Source organism: Bombina bombina, chromosome 4, assembly GCF_027579735.1.
Source record: "Bombina bombina isolate aBomBom1 chromosome 4, aBomBom1.pri, whole genome shotgun sequence".
Classification (NCBI taxonomy): domain Eukaryota; kingdom Metazoa; phylum Chordata; class Amphibia; order Anura; family Bombinatoridae; genus Bombina; species Bombina bombina.
The window spans coordinates 863,077,247-863,097,494 of NC_069502.1; the positions used below are offsets into that span (position 1 = coordinate 863,077,247).

Here is a 20,248-nt window from a genome sequence, read left to right on the forward strand (position 1 = left end):
ATGTTTTTCCTATACCTAAAAGGCTTACAGAAATTATTAGCAAGGAGTGGGATAGACCGGGTGTGCCTTTTTCCCCACCTCCTATATTTAGAAAAATGTTTCCAATAGATGCCACTACACGGGACTTATGGCAGACGGTTCCTAAGGTGGAGGGAGCAGTTTCTACTTCAGCAAAGCGTACTACTATCCCGGTTGAGGACAGTTGTGCTTTTTCAGATCCAATGGATAAAAAATTGGAGGGTTACCTTAAGAAAATGTTTATTCAACAAAGTTTTATTTTACAGCCCCTTGCATGCATTGCGCCTGTCACGGCCGCGGTGGCAGTTCTGGTTTGAGGCCCTGGAAGAGGCCATCCATACAGCTCCATTGACTGAAATTATTGACAAGCTTAGAACACTTAAGCTAGCTAACTCATTTGTTTATAATGCCATTGTTCATTTGACTAAACTAACGGCTAAGAATTCCGGATTTGCCATCCAAGCGCGTAGGGCGCTATGGCTTAAATCCTGGTCAGCTGACGTGACTTCGAAGTCTAAATTACTCAACATTCCTTTCAAGGGGCAGACCTTATTCGGGCCTGGTTTGAAGGAAATTATTGCTGACATTACTGGAGGTAAGGGTCACACCCTTCCTCAGGACAGGGCCAAAGCAAAGGCCAAACAGTCTAATTTTCGTGCCTTTCGAAATTTCAAGGCAGGTGCAGCATCAACTTCCTCCGCTTCAAAACAAGAGGGAACTTTTGCTCAATCTAAGCAGGCCTGGAAACCTAACCAGTCCTGGAACAAAGGCAAGCAGGCCAGAAAGCCTGCTGCTGCCTCTAAGACAGCATGAAGGAACGGCCCCCTATCCGCCGACGGATCTAGTAGGGGGCAGACTTTCTCTCTTCGCCCAGGCGTGGGCAAGAGATGTTCGGGATCCCTGGGCATTGGAGATCATATCTCAGGGATATCTTCTGGACTTCAAAGCTTCCCCTCCACAAGGGAGATTTCATCTTTCAAGGCTATCTGCAAATCAGATAAAGAAAGAGGCATTCCTACGCTGTGTGCAAGACCACCTAGTTATGGGAGTGATCCATCCAGTTCCGTGGACGGAACAAGGACAGGGTTTTTATTCGAATCTGTTTGTGGTTCCCAAAAAAGAGGGAACCTTCAGACCAATTTTGGATCTAAAGATCTTAAACAAATTCCTCAGAGTTCCATCTTTCAAAATGCAAACTATTCGGACCATCCTACCCATGATCCAAGAAGGTCAGTAATTAAGCCTGTGTTTAAACCTGTTGCTCCCCCGTGGAGCTTAAACTTGGTTCTTGAAGTTCTTCAAGAAGTTCAGTTTGAACCCCTTCATTCCATTGATATTAAACTTTTATCTTGGAAAGTTCTGTTTTTGATGGCTATTTCCGCGGCTCGCAGAGTCTCTGAGCTATCTGCCTTACAATGTGATTCTCCTTATCTGATTTTTCATGCAGATAAGGTAGTCCTGCGTACCAAACCTGGGTTTTTACCTAAGGTGGTTTCTAACAAGAATATCAATCAAGAGATTGTTGTTCCATCATTGTGTCCTAATCCTTCTTCAAAGAAGGAACGTCTTTTACATAATCTGGACGTAGTCCGTGCCTTGAAGTTTTACTTACAAGCTACTAAAGATTTTCGTCAAACATCTACCCTGTTTGTCGTTTACTCTGGACAGAGGAGAGGTCAAAAAGCTTCGGCAACCTCTCTTTCCTTTTGGCTTCGGAGCATAATACGCCTAGCCTATGAGACTGCTGGACAGCAGCCCCCTGAAAGGATTACAGCTCATTCCACTAGAGCTGTGGCTTCCACCTGGGCCTTTAAAAATGAGGCCTCTGTTGAACAGATTTGCAAGGCCGTGACTTGGTTTTCGCTTCACACTTTTTCCAAATTTTCCAAATTTGATACTTTTGCTTCTTCGGAGGCTGTTTTTGGGAGAAAGGTTCTTCAGGCAGTGGTTCCTTCTGCTTAATCCTGCCTTGTCCCTCCCATCATCCGTGTACTTTAGCTTTGGTATTGGTATCCCATAAGTAATGGATGATCCGTGGACTGGATACACTTAACAAGAGAAAACATAATTTATGCTTACCTGATAAATGTATTTCTCTTGTAGTGTATCCAGTCCACGGCCCGCCCTGTCCTTTTATGGCAGGTCTAAATTTTAATTAAACTACAGTCACCACTGCACCCTATGGTTTCTCCTTTCTCTGTTTGTTTTCGGTCGAATGACTGGATATGACAGTTAGGGGAGGAGCTATATAGCAGCTCTGCTGTGGGTGATCCTCTTGCAACTTCCTGTTGGGAAGGAGAATATCCCATAAGTAATGGATGATCCGTGGACTGGATACACTACAAGAGAAATACATTTATCAGGTAAGCATAAATTATGTTTTTCAAATGTGCTTTGTTCTCTTGGCATCCCTTGTTAAAAAAGAATATGCACATATCTTACAATAGTGGGGCTAGCTGGTGATTGGTGCCTACACACATTTTTCTTTTGTGATTGGCTAATTAGATGTGTTCAGCTGTCTGTAGTGCAATGCTGTTCTTTCAGCAAATGATAACAAGAGAATGAAGCAAGTTTGATAATATAAGTAAATTGGAAAGTTGTTTTTAACTATTCTTGAGATTTAAAGGGACAGAAAACCCAAACATTTTCTTCCATGTTCTATCCAAATCATGGAAGAAAATGTTTGAGTTTCCTGTCCCTTTAAATCTCCTAAAACTATTGTGTTCATGAATAGTTAAACAATCCTGACAAGGCAGTTAGTTAGGGCTCTAACACAACCCCCCACCCCCTCCCCCTGCAATTTATTACTGTGAAGTGTCCGTCCAGAGCTACACAGCAAGCACACAGATAGGAAGCTTTTTGCTGTGGGATTTAGCTTCTGTCTAAATGCAGCACACAGAGATGGACTGGGGGATAAGGCCAGTTACCTGCAGCTACATCTATGCTACAATGATCTAGTATAAAGCTAAATCTAGTTAAGACACATGGTAAGAAACCAATTAAAGTGTAACCAGCATAAAATAAAGAAAGTACTATAAATGAATGGCCACAGTCTCCAATATATATAAAGTTAATCTTTATTTATAAAACTAAAGAGCAGGTCACTACATTAGGGGAGAGATTTGATAATAATAAAACCTTAACCCACAGGTCGATCCTCTCATGCAAACACATAAGTCCATGTAATTATGTCCTCACCATAAGGGCTCTAACACAACCTCCTCCCCCTGGAATTTATTACTCTTAAAGGGACAGTAAAGTCAAAACTAAACTTTCATGATTCAGATAGGGCATGCAATTTTAAACAACTTTCCAATTTACTTTTATCATCAAATTTGCTTTGTTCCCTTGGTGGTATTTTTGAAAAGCTAAACTTAGCTAGGCTCAAACTGATTTCTAAACCGTTGAAAACCGCCTCTTAGCTCAGAGCATTTTGAAAGTTGTTCACAGTTAGACAGTACTAGTTCATGTGTGTCATATAGATAACATTGTGCTCACTCCCGTGAAGTTATTTAGGAGTCTTCAATGATTGATTACACTGCATGTCTGTCAAAAGCACTTAGATAAGGAGGCTGTCTGCAGAGGCTTAGATACAAGCTAATCACAGAGGTAAATAGTATATTAATATAACTGTGTTGGTTATGCAAAAACGGGGAATGGGTAATAAAGGGATTATCTATCTTTTTAAATAAGAAAATTTTTGGTGTAGACTGTCCCTTTAAGAGTCCGTCGCTAAATAGTAAAAACAGTTAGGAAGCTTTATACTGTGTGATTTAGCTGCCTGACAAGATGATATGCAGAGCTAACTCACACAGCATAAAGCTTAGATTCTTCTGTCTAACAGTGCAGCAGGCTACAGAAGGGTGACTGGGGGAGGAGGCCAGTTACCTGCAGCTATGGCTTGTAATGTTGTTACAGTGATCCAGACTGTGTCTGCCGAGAGCTTGTTTTCCTGCTCCCCTTTATTGCTGGCTAACGTTACATCTTTACACAGGAACAATTTTAATGAACTAGTAACTAAACCAACATGCTGCACTCAGAAACTTCCTAAACACAGATATGCTTTACATACCGTGCTGACTCTGAGCATGGTATAGAAAGCATAGCTGTGTTTAGGAAGTTTCTGAGTGCAGCATGTTGGTTTAGTTACTAGTTAATTAAAATTGTTCCTGTGTAAAGCTGTAACGTTAGCCAGCAATAAAGGGGAGCAGGAAAACAATCTCTCGGCAGACACAGCCTGGATCACTAACGAGAAGAAGCAGCTGCAGGCAGTGGTTAGGACATTACTAACAGTAGTAATAAAACTTGGGGCAAACATTTGAAAATTATTAAATGAACACTTCTTGAACATCCATGTCCTACCTTGTCATACTCTTCCTTCCCGCCGGCGCTACTTGAGTCCTCTAGTGCAGCTGCACCGTCTCTTCCTCCTCGACCTGCAGTGCCCTTCAGTCCTGTATGATGACAAGATGGCTCCCCCTCTAAGAGGCCGCTTTGTGAGCGCCTCAAATGGGGTCTTAATGGCCGCGCTATGCCACCCTCAACCACCCAGTAGGTGGCGCTGGTGCGCAAGTCTCATAGGCAAGATGTGTTATGGAGAGAAGCTGTCCTGCTCACAGCCTCTCTCCATAGCTTAACATGGGGAGAAAAAAAATTAAGATTTTTTTTTCTCCCCCATATGACAGGTGAGGCCCTGCCTCACCTGCCTCCAATGACTGCACGTGTAAGTATAGCAGTATTCATTTCATGTACAGGTTCTACACTTCACTTACGGGTTGTTGCCTGCGCCACTTGGCAAAAAAAAGGGCGAATTGGGACTTCCTCCAAATGATTGGCAAGTAGCCAAATCTGTTTGCTCCGACAGGAATCACCAACTTGCCCGCCTAGGAGCTGTGTGGAGAGGTCAATGTGGCGTGAACTGCTATAGCGCTGTGTTTCCACACCTAGAGCCCTTGCATTGAACGCTTTAATAATTACTTTTTCACTTATCCCTGTATCATTTTAGTGTCCCATCAAGATTGGGAGTGTTTAGCATACAATCGAGCAATGGAGAGAAGAAAAAAAAACCTTTGTAAAAAAACATATGCCCGGCACACAAAACTGCATGTCCCGTACGTCGGGTGATAGGAATTGCTCATCCCTGTAGGGGATATCTCTATAACATTGTATATCTATATATAAGGAATTGGGCAGGTAGCTGTATGTGTGAAACAGAGGGAACATCTCTATAACATTGTATATCTATATATAAGGCACTGTGAAGGAGGTTGTGTGTGAGACAGATGGAATCTGTATAATATATCTGTATATAAGGTACTGGGGGCTGTCTGCGTGAGTCTGGGGGAACCTCTCTATAATCTTATATATCTGTGTATTAGGTACCGGGGAGGCTATGTGTGTGTGTCTGTATATCTATATATAGGGTACTAGGGAGGGGGTTGTGTGTGTGAGGCAGAGGAAACCTCTATGCAATACAATATGTATGTTATAGAAAATGATACAAAATCTAACTTTTTTTGCATTTCATATGATATATTTATTTAACCTAAAGTTAGATGGTACTTCTCTGTAGTGTTATATGTCTATGTACAAAAGGCTGTATGTGTAACAGATGGTACCTTTCTATAGTATTATATGGCTGTGTATAAGGTGCTGTGCGTGTGTGTGTGTGAAAGATGGTACCTCTCTATTGTGTTATGTCTGTGTATACAGTGTTATGTCTTAGTATAAGGTTCTATGGAAGGGCTGTGTGTGTGCGAGCAGAGGAAACGTTTCTATAATATTATATATTTCTCTTCTTAAGTGTATCCAGTCCACGTATCATCCATTACTTGTGGGATATTATCCTTCCCAACAGGAAGTTGCAAGAGGATCACCCACAGCAGAGCTGCTATATAGCTCCTCCCCTCACTGCCATATCCAGTCATTCTCTTGCAACTCTCAACTAAGATGGAGGTCGTAAGAGGACTGTGGTGTTTTATACTTAGTTTATTTCTTCAATCAAAAGTTTGTTATTTTTAAATGGTACCGGAGTGTACTGTTTATCTCAGGCAGTATTTAGAAGAAGAATCTGCCTGCGTTTTCTATGATCTTAGCAGAAGTAACTAAGATCCTTTGCTGTTCTCACATATTCTGAGGAGTGAGGTAACTTCAGAGGGGGAAGAGCGTGCAGGTTTTCCTGTAATAAGGTATGTGCAGTTAAAATGCACATACCTTATTTGCTAGAAAATGCTGATGGAATTTGATAGAAAATGCTGCTGATACCGAAGTAATGTAAGTAAAGCCTTAAATGCAGTGATAGCGACTGGTATCAGGCTTATTAATAGAGATACATACTCTTATAAAAGTGTATTTTAAAACGTTTGCTGGCATGTTTAATCGTTTTTTACATATGTTTGGTGATAAAACTTATTGGGGCCTAGTTTTTTCCACATGGCTGGCTTGAATTTTGCCTAGAAACAGTTCCCTGAGGCTTCCCACTGTTGTAATATGAGTGGGAGGGGCCTATTTTGGCGTTTTTTTGCACAGCAAAAATTACAGATACAGACATCCAGCTTCTTCCTGCATGAACCAGGACTTCTCTGAAGGGCTCAAAAGGCTTCAAAAGTCGTATTGAGGGAGGTAAAAAGCCACATTAGAGCTGTGGCAGTTGTGACTGTTAAAAAAACGTTTTTGTCATTTGTTATTCCGTTTTTGGTATTAAGGGGTTAATCATCCATTTGCAAGTGGGTGCAATGCTCTGCTAACTTATTACATACACTGTAAAAATTTCGTTAGTGTAACTGCATTTTTTCAGTTATTTCAAAATTTGGGAAAATTTGTGTTTCTTAAAGGCGCAGTAACGTTTTTTTATATTGCTTGTAAACTTGTTTTAAAGTGTTTTCCAAGCTTGCTAGTATCATTGCTAGTCTGTTTCAATATATGTCTGACACAGAGGAACCTACTTGTTCATTATGTTTGAAAGCCATGGTGGAGCCCCATAGGAGAATGTGTACTAAATGTATTGATTTCACCTTAAACAGTAAAGATCAGTCTTTATCTATAAAAGAATTATCACCAGAGGGTTCTGTCGAGGGGGAAGTTATGCCGACTAACTCTCCCCACGTGTCAGACCCTTCGCCTCCCGCTCAGGGGACGCACGCTAATATGGCGCCAATTACATCAGGGACGCCCATAACGATTACCTTGCAGGACATGGCTGCAATCATGAATAATACCCTGTCAGAGGTATTATCTAGATTGCCTGAATTAAGAGGCAAGCGCGATAGCTCTGGGGTTAGGAGAGATACAGAGCGCGCAAATGCTGTTAGAGCCATGTCTGATACTGCGTCACAATATGCAGAACATGAGGACGGAGAGCTTCAGTCTGTGGATGACATCTCTGGCTCGGGGAAACCTGATTCAGAGATTTCTAATTTTAAATTTAAGCTTGAGAACCTCCGTGTATTATTTAACTGAGGATGGAGAGGGAAAGGAAGTGGGTTATAATTCTTAAATTCAAGGACTAAATCACTTTTTGTAATACTTATAGTCCCAGAATCCCAGAACCTTATGCAATAATATACATAGAAATGTACAAATATGTGTGCAAAGAGATTTGCAACACAAAGAAAGAAAGAGACTGCAGGTTACTGGATTGTATAATAACTCCACCCACTGTAGATAAAGGTCAGACAAATAAAGAATAAGTAAATATAAGGATCAAAATCATCCAAACATGCTCATTTGTACTAAATAACTTTATTGGTGAAAAATATTTAAAAGTCCGACTGGACTCATACACATGCACACACACACATACAATTAAAACTAGCTGGAACTCAGGTAATATGATTGGTATATCAAATAGCACTCTAAAGTTCAAATTATAATAACTAACAAGGGATCTTAACTGTTTATAGTATTATTACCTCCGTGTATTGCTTGGGGAGGTATTAGCTGCTCTGAATGACTGTAACACAGTTGCAATTCCAGAGAAATTGTGTAGGCTGGATAGATACTATGCGGTGCCGGTGTGTACTGACGTTTTTCCTATACCTAAAAGGCTTACAGAAATTATTAGCAAGGAGTGGGATAGACCCGGTGTGCCCTTTTCCCCACCTCCTATATTTAGAAAAATGTTTCCAATAGACACCACTACACGGGACTTATGGCAGACGGTCCCTAAGGTGGAGGGAGCAGTTTCTACTTTAGCAAAGCGTACCACTATCCCGGTTGAGGACAGTTGTGCTTTTTCAGATCCAATAGATAAAAAATTGGAGGGTTACCTTAAGAAAATGTTTATTCAACAAGGTTTCTCCAACATTGGTGTGTCCGGTCCACGGCGTCATCCTTACTTGTGGGATATTCTCTTCCCCAACAGGAAATGGCAAAGAGTCCCAGCAAAGCTGGTCACATGATCCCTCCTAGGCTCCGCCCACCCCAGTCATTCTCTTTGCCGTTGCACAGGCAACATCTCCACGGAGATGGTTAAGAGTTTTTTGGTGTTTAAATGTAGTTTTTATTCTTCTATCAAGTGTTTGTTATTTTAAAATAGTGCTGGTATGTACTATTTACTCTGAAACAGAAAAGGATGAAGATTTCTGTTTGTAAGAGGAAGATGATTTTAGCAGACAGTAACTAAAATCGATTGCTGTTTCCACATAGGACTGTTGAGATGAAGTAACTTCAGTTGGGGGAAACAGTTAGCAGACTTTTCTGCTTAAGGTATGACTAGCCATATTTCTAACAAGACTGTGTAATGCTGGAAGGCTGTCATTTCCCCTCATGGGGACCGGTAAGCCATTTTCTTAGTCAAAAACAAACAGAATAAAGGGCTTATTATGGGCTAAAAAACTGGTAGACATTTTTATGGGCTAAATCGATTGCTTTATTTGTGCATATTATTCAAATTTAGGCTAACAATTGACATTTATAATCTTGGGGAACGTTTATAAAATGGCAGGCACTGTATTGGACACCTTTTTCAGTCAGGGGGCCTTTCTAGTCATAGACTGAGCCTCATTTTCGCGCCATTAATGCGCAGTTGTTTTTTGAGAGCAGGGCATGCAGATGCATGTGTGAGGATCTAAGAATCTCTGAAAAAGCTTTTAGAAGGCGTCATTTGGTATCGTATTCCCCTCAGGGCTTGGTTGGGTCTTAGCAAAGACTGTATCTGGGACTGTATAGGGGTTAAATTGAAAAACGGCTCCGGTTCCGTTATTTTAAGGGTTAAAGCTCTGAAATTTGGTGTGCAATACTTTTAAGGCTTTAAGACACTGTGGTAATTTTTGAACAATTCCTTCATACTTTTTCACATATTCAGTAATAAAGTGTTTTCTGTTTGAAATTTAAAGTGACAGTAACGGTTTTATTTTAAAACGTTTTTTGTGCATTGTTGACAATTTTAAGCCTTTTTAACATGTCTGTACCTTCAGATAAGCTATGTTCTATATGTATGAAAGCTAATGTGTCTCCCCATTTAAATTTATGTGATAATTGTGCCATAGCGTCCAAACAAAGTAAGGACAGTACTGCCACAAATAATGATATTGCCCAAGATGATTCCTCAAATGAGGGGAGTAAACATGATACTACATCATCTCCTACTGTGTCTACACCAGTTTTGCCCATGCAGGAGGCCCCTAGTACATCTAGTGCGCCAATACTTATTACCATGCAACAATTAACGGCTGTAATGGATAACTCCATAGCAAATCTTTTATCCAAAATGCCTACTTATCAGAGAAAGCGCGATTGCTCTGTTTTAAACACTGAAGAGCAAGAGGACGCTGATGTTAACTGTTCTGACATACCCTCACACCAATCTGAAGGGGCCATGAGGGAGGTTTTGTCTGAGGGAGAAATTTCAGATTCAGGAAAAATTTCTCATCAAGCTGAACCTGATGTTGTGACATTTAAATTTAAATTAGAACATCTCCGCGCACTGCTGAAGGAGGTGTTATCTACTCTGGATGATTGTGACAATTTGGTCATTCCAGAGAAATTATGCAAGATGGACAGGTTCCTAGAGGTTCCGGTGCCCCCCGACGCTTTCCCTATACCCAAGCGGGTGGCGGACATAGTAAATAAAGAGTGGGAAAAGCCTGGCATACCTTTTGTTCCTCCCCCTATATTTAAGAAATTATTTCCTATGGTCGACCCCAGAAAGGACTTATGGCAGACAGTCCCCAAGGTCGAGGGGGCAGTTTCTACTCTAAACAAACGCACTACTATTCCTATCGAAGATAGTTGTGCTTTCAAAGATCCTATGGATATAAAAATTGGAAGGTTTGCTTAAAAAGATTTTTGTACAGCAAGGCTACCTTCTACAACCAATTTCATGCATTGTTCCTGTCACTACGGCAGCGTGGTTCTGGTTCGAGGAACTAGAAAAGTCGCTCAGTAGAGAAACTCCATATGAGGAGGTTATGGACAGAGTTCACGCACTTAAATTGGCTAACTCTTTTATTTTAGATGCCGCTTTGCAATTAGCAAAATTAGCGGCGAAAAATTCAGGGTTTGCTATTGTGGCGTGCAGAGCGCTTTGGCTAAAGTCTTGGTCAGCGGATGTGTCATCCAAGACAAAATTACTTAACATTCCTTTCAAAGGTTAAACTTTATTTGGACCTGATTTGAAAGAGATTATTTCAGACATCACTGGGGGAAAGGGCCACGCCCTTCCACAGGATAGGTCTTTTAAGGCTAAAAATAAGCCTAATTTTCGTCCTTTTCGCAGAAATGGACCAGCCTCTAATTCTGCATCCTCTAAGCAAGAGGGTAATGCCTCACAACCCAAACCAGCCTGGAAACCAATGCAAGGCTGGAACAAGGGTAAGCAGGCCAAGAAGCCTGCCACTGCTAACAAGACAGCATGAAGGAGTAGCCCCCGATCCGGGACCGGATCTGGTGGGGGGCAGACTCTCTCTCTTTGCTCAGGCTTGGGCAAGAGATGTTCAGGATCCTTGGGCGCTAGAAATAGTTTCTCAAGGTTATCTCCTGGAATTCAAGGAACTACCCCCAAGGGGAAGGTTCCACAAGTCTCACTTATCCTCAAACCAAATAAAGAGACAGGCATTCTTACATTGTGTAGAAGACCTGTTAAAGATGGGAGTGATACACCCAGTTCCAATAAAGGAACAAGGAATGGGATTTTATTCCAATCTGTTCGTAGTTCCCAAAAAAGAGGGAACGTTCAGACCAATTTTGGATTTGAACATCCTAAACAAATTTCTCAGGGTACCATCGTTCAAAATGGAAACTATTCGAACGATTCTACACACCATCCAGGAAAGTCAATTTATGACTACCGTGGATCTAAAGGATGCGTACCTACATATCCCTATCCACAAGGAACATCATCAGTTCCTAAGGTTCGCTTTTCTGGACAAACATTACCAGTTTGTGGCTCTTCCATTCGGATTAGCCACTGCTCCAAGGATTTTCACAAAGGTGCTAGGGTCCCTTCTAGCGGTTCTAAGACCAAGGGGCATTGCAGTAGTACCTTACTTGGACGACATTCTAATACAAGCGTCGTCCATGTCAAAGGCAAAGGCTCATACGGACATCGTTCTAGCCTTTCTCACATCTCACGGATGGAAGGTGAACAAAGAAAAGAGTTCTCTGTCCCCGTCAACAAGAGTTCCCTTCTTGGGAACAATAATAGATTCCTTAGAAATGAGGATTTTTCTGACAGAGGTCAGAAAATCAAAACTTCTAAGCTCTTGTCAAGTGCTTCATTCTGTTCCTCGTCCTTCCATAGCGCAGTGCATGGAAGTAATAGGATTGATGGTTGCAACAATGGACATAGTTCCTTTTGCACGAATTCATCTAAGACCATTACAACTGTGCATGCTCAAACAGTGGAATGGGGATTATACAGACTTGTCTCCAATGATTCAAGTAGATCAAAAGACCAGAGATTCACTCCGTTGGTGGCTGACCCTGGACCATCTGTCCCAGGGAATGAGCTTCCGCAGGCCAGAGTGGGTCATTGTCACGACCGACGCCAGTCTAGTGGGCTGGGGAGCGGTCTGGGAATCCCTGAAAGCTCAGGGTCTATGGTCTCGGGAAGAGTCTCTTCTCCCGATAATCATTCTGGAACTGAGAGCGATATTCAATGCTCTCAGAGCTTGGCCTCAACTAGCAAAGCAAAATTCATAAGGTTCCAATCAGACAACATGACGACTGTTGCTTATATCAATCATCAAGGGGGAACAAAGAGTTCCCTGGCGATGAAAGAAGTGACCAAAATAATTCAATGGGCGGAGGATCACTCCTGCCACTTGTCTGCGATCCACATCCCAGGAGTGGAAAATTGGGAAGCGGATTTTCTGAGTCGTCAGACATTTCATCCGGGGGAGTGGGAACTCCATCCGGAAATCTTTGCCCAAATAACTCAATTATGGGGCATTCCAGACATGGATCTGATGGCGTCTCGTCAGAACTTCAAGGTTCCTTGCTACGGGTCCAGATCCAGGGATCCCAAGGCAACTCTAGTAGATGCACTAGTAGCACCTTGGACTTTCAACCTAGCTTACGTATTCCCACCGTTTCCTCTCATTCCCAGGCTGGTAGCCAGGATCAATCAGGAGAGGGCCTCGGTGATCTTGATAGCTCCTGCGTGGCCACGCAGGACTTGGTATGCAGACCTGGTGAATATGTCATCGGCTCCACCATGGAAGCTACCTTTGAGACAGGACCTTCTTGTTCAAGGTCCATTCGAACACCCAAATCTGGTCTCCCTCCAACTGACGGCTTGGAGATTGAACGCTTGATTCTATCAAAGCGTGGGTTTTCAGATTCGGTGATAGATACTCTGGTTCAGGCCAGAAAACCTGTAACTAGAAAAATTTACCATAAAATATGGAAAAAATATATCTGTTGGTGTGAATCCAAAGGATTCCCATGGAATAAGATAAAAATTCCTAAGATTCTCTCCTTTCTTCAAGAAGGTTTGGAGAAAGGATTATCTGCAAGTTCTCTAAAGGGACAGATCTCTGCTTTATATGTCTTACTACACAAAAGACTGGCAGCTGTGCCAGATGTTCAAGCATTTGTTCAGGCTCTGGTTAGGATCAAGCCTGTTTACAGACTTTTGAACCCTTACATTCCATAGATATTAAGTTACTATCTTGGAAAGTTTTGTTTTTGGTTGCAATTTCTTCTGCTAGAAGAGTTTCAGAGTTATCTGCTCTGCAGTGTTCTCCTCCTTATCTGGTGTTCCATGCAGATAAGGTGGTTTTGCGTACTAAGCCTGGTTTTCTTCCTAAAGTTGTTTCTAACAAAAATATTAAACAGGAGATAGTTGTACCTTCTTTGTGTCCGAATCCAGTTTCAAAGAAGGAACGTTTGTTACACAATTTGGACGTTGTCCGTGCTCTAAAGTTCTATTTAGAGGCTACTAAAGATTTCAGACAAACATCTTCCTTGTTTGTTGTTTATTCTGGTAAAAGGAGAGGTCAAAAAGCGACTTCTACCTCTCTTTCCTTTTGGCTTAAAAGCATCATCCGATTGGCTTATGAGACTGCCGGACGGCAGCCTCCTGAAAGAATCACAGCTCACTCCACTAGGGCTGTGGCTTCCACATGGGCCTTCAAGAACGAGGCTTCTGTTGACCAGATATGTAAGGCAGCGACTTGGTCTTCACTGCACACTTTTGCCAAATTTTACAAATTTGATACTTTTGCTTCTTCGGAGGCTATTTTTGGGAGAGAGGTTTTGCAAGCTGTGGTTCCTTCCGTTTAGGTGACCTGATTTGCTCCCTCCCTTCATCCGTGTCCTAAAGCTTTGGTATTGGTTCCCACAAGTAAGGATGACGCCGTGGACCGGACACACCAATGTTGGAGAAAACAGAATTTATGCTTACCTGATAAATTACTTTCTCCAACGGTGTGTCCGGTCCACGGCCCGCCCTGGTTTTTTAATCAGGTCTGATGAATTATTTTCTCTAACTACAGTCACCACGGTATCATATGGTTTCTCCTATATATATTTCCTCCTGTCCGTCGGTCGAATGACTGGGGTGGGCGGAGCCTAGGAGGGATCATGTGACCAGCTTTGCTGGGACTCTTTGCCATTTCCTGTTGGGGAAGAGAATATCCCACAAGTAAGGATGACGCCGTGGACCGGACACACCGTTGGAGAAAGTAATTTATCAGGTAAGCATAAATTCTGTTTTTATTTTACAGCCCCTTGCATGCATTGCGCCTGTCACTGCTGCGGCGGCATTCTGGTTTGAGGCCCTGGAAGAGGCCATCCAGACAGCTCCATTGAATGAAATTATTGACAAGCTTAGAATGCTTAAGCTAGCTAACTCATTTGTTTCTGATGCCATTGTTCATTTGACTAAACTAACGGCTAAGAATTCCGTATTCGCCATCCAGGTGCGTAGGGCGCTATGGCTTAAATCCTGGTCAGCTGACGTGACTTCGAAGTCTAAATTACTCAACATTCCTTTCAAGGGGCACACCTTATTCGGGCCTGGCTTGAAGGAAATTATTGCTGACAGTACTGGAGGCAAGGGTCATACCCTTCCTCAGGACAGGGCCAAATCAAAAGCCAAACAGTCTAATTTTCGTGCCTTTCGAAATTTCAAGGCAGGAGCAGCATCAACTTCCTCCGCTTCAAAACAAGAGGGAACTGTTGCTCATTCCAGACAGGCCTGAAAACCTAACCAGTCCTGGAACAAGGGCAAGCAGGCCAGAAAGCCTGCTGCTGCCCCCAAGACAGCATGAAGGAACAGCTCCCTATCCGGAAACGGATCTAGTGGGGGGCAGACTTTCTCTCTTCGCCCAGGCGTGGGCAAGAGATGTTCAGGATCCCTGGGCGTTGGAGATCATATCTCAGGGATATCAGTAAACCAGATAAAGAAAGCATTCCTAAGCTGTGTGCAAGACCTCCTAGTAATGGGAGTGATCCATCCAGTTCCGCGGACGGAACAAGGACAGGGATTTTATTCAAATCTGTTTGTGGTTCCCAAGAAAGAGGGAACCTTCAGACCAATCTTGGATCTAAAGATCTTAAACAAATTCCTCAGAGTTCCATCATTCAAAATGGAAACTATTCGGACCATCCTACCCATGATCCAAGAGGGTCAGTACATGACCACAGTGGACTTAAAGGATGCCTACCTTCACATACCGATTCACAAAGATCATCATCGGTTCCTAAGGTTTGCATTTCTAGACAGGCATTACCAATTTGTAGCTCTTCCCTTCGGGTTGGCCACTGCCCCGAGAATTTTTACAAAGGTTCTGGGCTCACTTCTGGCGGTTCTAAGACTGCGAGGCATAGCGGTGGCTCCGTATCTAGACGACATCCTGATACAGTCGTCAAGCTTTCAAATTGCCAAGTCTCATACAGAGATAGTTCTGGCATTTCTGAGGTTGCATGGGTGGAAAGTGAACGTGGAAAAGAGTTCTCTATCACCACTCACAAGAGTCTCCTTCCTAGGCACTCTTATAGATTCTGTAGAGATGAAAATTTACCTGACGGAGTCCAGGTTATCAAAACTTCTAAATGCTTGCCGTGTCCTTCATTCCATTCCACGCCCGTCAGTGGCTCAGTGCATGGAAGTAATCGGCTTAATGGTAGCAGCAATGGACATAGTGCCATTTGCGCGCCTGCATCTCAGACCGCTGCAATTATGCATGCTAAGTCAGTGGAATGGGGATTACTCAGATTTGTCCCCTCTACTAAATCTGGTTCAAGAGACCAGAGATTCTCTTTTCTGGTGGCTTTCTTGGGTCCATCTGTCCAAGGGTATGACCTTTCGCAGGTCAGATTGGACGATTGTAACAACAGATGCCAGCCTTCTAGGTTGGGGCGCAGTCTGGAACTCCCTGAAGGCTCAGGGATCGTGGACTCAGGAGGAGAAACTCCTCCCAATAAATATTCTGGAGTTAAGAGCAATATTCAATGCTCTTCTAGCTTGGCCTCAGTTAGCAACACTGAGGTTCATCAGATTTCAGTCGGACAACATCACGACTGTGGCTTACATCAACCATCAAGGGGGAACCAGGAGTTCCCTAGCGATGTTAGAAGTCTCAAAGATAATTCACTGGGCAGAGTCTCACTCTTGCCACCTGTCAGCAATCCACATCCCAGGCGTAGAGAACTGGGAGGCGGATTTTCTAAGTCATCAGACTTTTCATCTGGGGGAGTGGGAACTCCATCCGGAGGTGTTTGCTCAACTGGTCCATCGTTGGGGCAAACCAGAACTGGATCTCATGGCGTCTCGCCACAATGCCAAGCTTCCTTGTTACAGATCCAGGTCCAGGGACCCGGGAGCAACGCTGATAGATGCTCTAGCAGCTCCTTGGTTCTTCAACCTGGCCTATGTGTTTCCACCGTTTCCTCTGCTCCCTCGACTGATTGCCAAAATCAAACAGGAGAGAGCATCGGTGATTCTGATAGCGCCTGCGTGGCCACGTAGGACCTGGTATGCAGACCTAGTGGACATGTCATCTCTTCCACCATGGACTCTGCCTCTGAGGCAGGACCTTCTAATACAAGGTCCTTTCAATCATCCAAATCTAATTTCTCTGAGACTGACTGCATGGAGATTGAACGCTTGATTCTATCAAGGCGTGGCTTCTCCGAGTCAGTCATTGATACCTTAATACAGGCTCGGAAGCCTGTCACCAGGAAAATCTACCATAAGATATGGCGTAATTATCTTTATTGGTGTGAATCCAAGAGTTACTCATGGAGTAAGGTTAGGATTCCTAGGATATTGTCCTTTCTCCAAAAGGGTTTGGACAAAGGCTTATCAGCTAGTTCTTTAAAAGGACAGATCTCTGCTCTGTCTATTCTTTTGCACAAGCGTCTGGCAGAAGTTCCAGACGTCCAGGCATTTTGTCAGGCTTTGATTAGGATTAAGCCTGTGTTTAAAACTGTTGTTCCCCAGTGGAGCTTAAACTTGGTTCTTAAAGTTCTTCAGGGAGTTCCAATTGAACCCCTTCATTCCATTGATATTAAACTTTTATCTTGGAAAGTTCTGTTTTTGATGGCTATTTCCTCGGCTCGAAGAGTCTCTGAGTTATCTGCCTTACATTGTGATTCTCCTTATCTGATTTTTCATTCAGACAAGGTAATTCTGCGTACCAAACCTGGGTTTTTACCTAAGGTGGTTTCTAACAGGAATATCAATCAAGAGATTGTTGTTCCATCATTGTGTCCTAATCCTTCTTCAAAGAAGGAACGTCTCTTGCATAATCTGGACGTAGTCCGTGCCTTGAAGTTTTACTTACAGGCTACTAAAGATTTTCGTCAAACATCTGCCCTGTTTGTCGTTTACTCTGGACAGAGGAGAGGTCAAAAAGCTTCGACAACCTCTCTCTCCTTTTGGCTTCGGAGCATAATACGCTTAGCCTATGAGACTGCTGGACAGCAGCCTCCTGAAAGGATTGCAGCTCATTCTACTAGAGCTGTGGCTTCCACCTGGGCCTTTAAAAATGAGGCCTCTGTTGAACAGATTTGCAAGGCTGCGACTTGGTCTTCGCTTCACACCTTTTCAAAATTTTACAAATTTGACACTTTTGCTTCTTCAGAGGCTGTTTTTGGGAGAAAGGTTCTACAGGCAGTGGTTCCTTCCGTTTAAGTTCCTGCCTTGTCCCTCCCATCATCCGTGTACTTTAGCTTTGGTATTGGTATCCCACAAGTAATTTATGATCCGTGGACTGGATACACTTAACAAGAGAAAACATAATTTATGCTTACCTGATAAATTTATTTCTCTTGTAGTGTATCCAGTCCACGGCCCGCCCTGTCCTTTTAAGGCAGGTCTAAATTTTAATTAAACTACAGTCACCACTGCACCCTATGGTTTCTCCTTTCTCTGTTTGTTTTCGGTCGAATGACTGTATATGGCAGTGAGGGGAGGAGCTATATAGCAGCTCTGCTGTGGGTGATCCTCTTGCAACTTCCTGTTGGGAAGGAGAATATCCCACAAGTAATGGATGATCCGTGGACTGGATACACTACAAGAGAAATAAATTTATCAGGTAAGCATAAATTATGTTTTTATACAAGGTACTGGAGAGAAGGCTGTGTGAGTGAGAGTAACATGGATCCTTTATGTAATATTACATATTGGTATATTAGGTACAAGGAATAGGCTTTGGGGCCCAATTATCATTTTGCGGGCGGACATGATCCGCTATACGCATACGCTGTCGGCATCTATCATTGCACAAGCATTTCTAGTGAAATGCTTGTGTAATGCCGCCCCCTGCAGATTTGCTGCCAAACGGGGGTGTCAATCAACCCAATTGTATCCAATCGGGCAGATTACTGTCCGCTGTCTCAGAGGTGAGGGAGGAGTTAAGGAGCAGCGGTTCTTAACCTCTGTTTCCAGCTATCTGGAAACTACAGGGGTAGATTGCAGCATCCACTGCTTGTTAAATCTACCCCTTGTTGTATGAGGGAACCTCTCTAAAATAGTATATATCGCTATATAAGGTAATGGGAACAGAGCTGTATGTGTGTGGGAGGCAAATGGAACCTCATTATAATATATGCGTGTTATGGAAAATGTATTTAATATGATGAATTTTGATAATATTTGGTTATTTCTGTAAAATAAAATGATTTTTTAAACGTGTTTGGTTTGCTGTAAAAAAAGCAGTATAACCTGTGTGGGTAACTCACAGAAAATTCTCAGATATGGGTGTTGCTCACCCATAATTCATAATTTCCCCTATGACAATGAAATGTACTAGTCACCCTCTCTCTCTGTGTTTAGGCTCCTGTTATTGTGAAGATCACGTACAATACTCTCACTGCGTTTGCCAATAAAGGAGAAACATTATAAGAATATCTGACAAATTCAGTTGCGCTGAACAAGACAATGTCTGATAAGAACCAAACCTCAGACCTTCCTGATCCACACGGAGGTAAGCAGGACGTCACATGCATGTTACCTGGTTTTGTCATCAGAATGGGATAATATTTACATTTAAGGGCCAGTGTACCCACAAATAACAAGTTAATGTTCCTAAAGTAAATACAATGACTAAAGAAATTAGACAACTAGGGGCCTTCAGGCTCACCGGAAACAGAAGTTAGGAAACAGCGGTCTAAAGACCAATGCTCCATAACTGTTCCGCTGCCTCTGAGGCCGCGGACAGAAATCAATCTGATCGAATACGATTGGGTTGATTGACACCTCCTGCTTGCGGCTGATTGGCCGCAAATCTGCAGGGGGCAGCATTGCACCAGCAGTTCACAAGAACTGCTGGTGCAATGCTAAATTTTGACAGCATATGCTGTAAAAATACATTTAGTAAATTGTTTTAGCTTTTTATTCCTACTCCTGTGATTAATCTCCATGGTGCTGGCACTCCCCCAGAAAAGGGCTGTGCTGTGCTTGAGTCTAGCACGCCCACCCTCCAATCATAGGCTATATGTAAATGCTCATGAAATGAATGTGTAATGAACATTAAAAATTTGACTGCACAAATTCTCTCTGTATTTCCTGCTAAACAGTGTAAATAAATCACCTTGAAAAATTCATATGTATAAAAATACATCTGAGCTTTGACTGCAGTCTCTGTAGGATTGATGAGACTGGGACAGGCTGTGTAATGATAAAGCAAGATGAGTAGAGAAATCACTTCAGCTAAACGTCTCACAGCCTGCTTGAAACCTGAAGCAGCAAGACTGGGTAGTGAGCATATTAGGACTTTGTACTTGAAACAAAACAGAAATCATTAGTGCAGAAATTCTTGTCTCTGTATTTGTGCAGTACGTGTCTGTATTTCTGTTGTGAGACTTTGGTGCATATTTATGAAGCTCCGTATGGAAACAGAAGTTATGAAGAAGTTATGAAGCAGCGGTCTAAAGACCACTGCTCTATAACTTGTCCACCTACTCTGAAGCCACGGACAGAAATCAACCCGATTGAATATGATCGGGTTGATTGACACCCCCTGCTAGTGGCCAACTGCTGATGCAATGATAAATGCCGACAGCGTATGCTGTTGGTATTTAGCGATGTGCAGCGGACATGATACGCTACTTCGTATCATGTCCGCTCACATATTGTTAAATATGCCCCCAAGCTTTATTTCAACTGCATAGTCCTGATACGCTTTCACCAACAGGTGATTTCTCTGTTTCTATGTCATTGCCATATCATTCTACAGCCTGTCCCAGTCTCATCAATCCTAGAGACCATTTCTGCAGTGAGCGTTCTGACATAGAATTGTTTAAAGGTGATTTATTTTTACTGTTAAGTAGATAATACAGG

At 42.6% G+C, this 20,248-nt stretch overlaps 1 protein-coding gene across 1 annotated transcript in view; it reads left to right on the forward strand.

The window, feature by feature from the left end:
- Nucleotides 1-20,248, forward strand: part of LOC128658004 (uncharacterized) — a 170,871-nt gene that overhangs the window by 26,823 nt on the left and 123,800 nt on the right. The window contains exon 2 of the mRNA XM_053712444.1: nucleotides 18,743-18,893. Within this exon, the coding sequence (XP_053568419.1) occupies nucleotides 18,848-18,893 (46 nt within the window). The 5' untranslated portion in view covers nucleotides 18,743-18,847. The remainder of the gene's footprint in view (nucleotides 1-18,742; nucleotides 18,894-20,248) is intronic.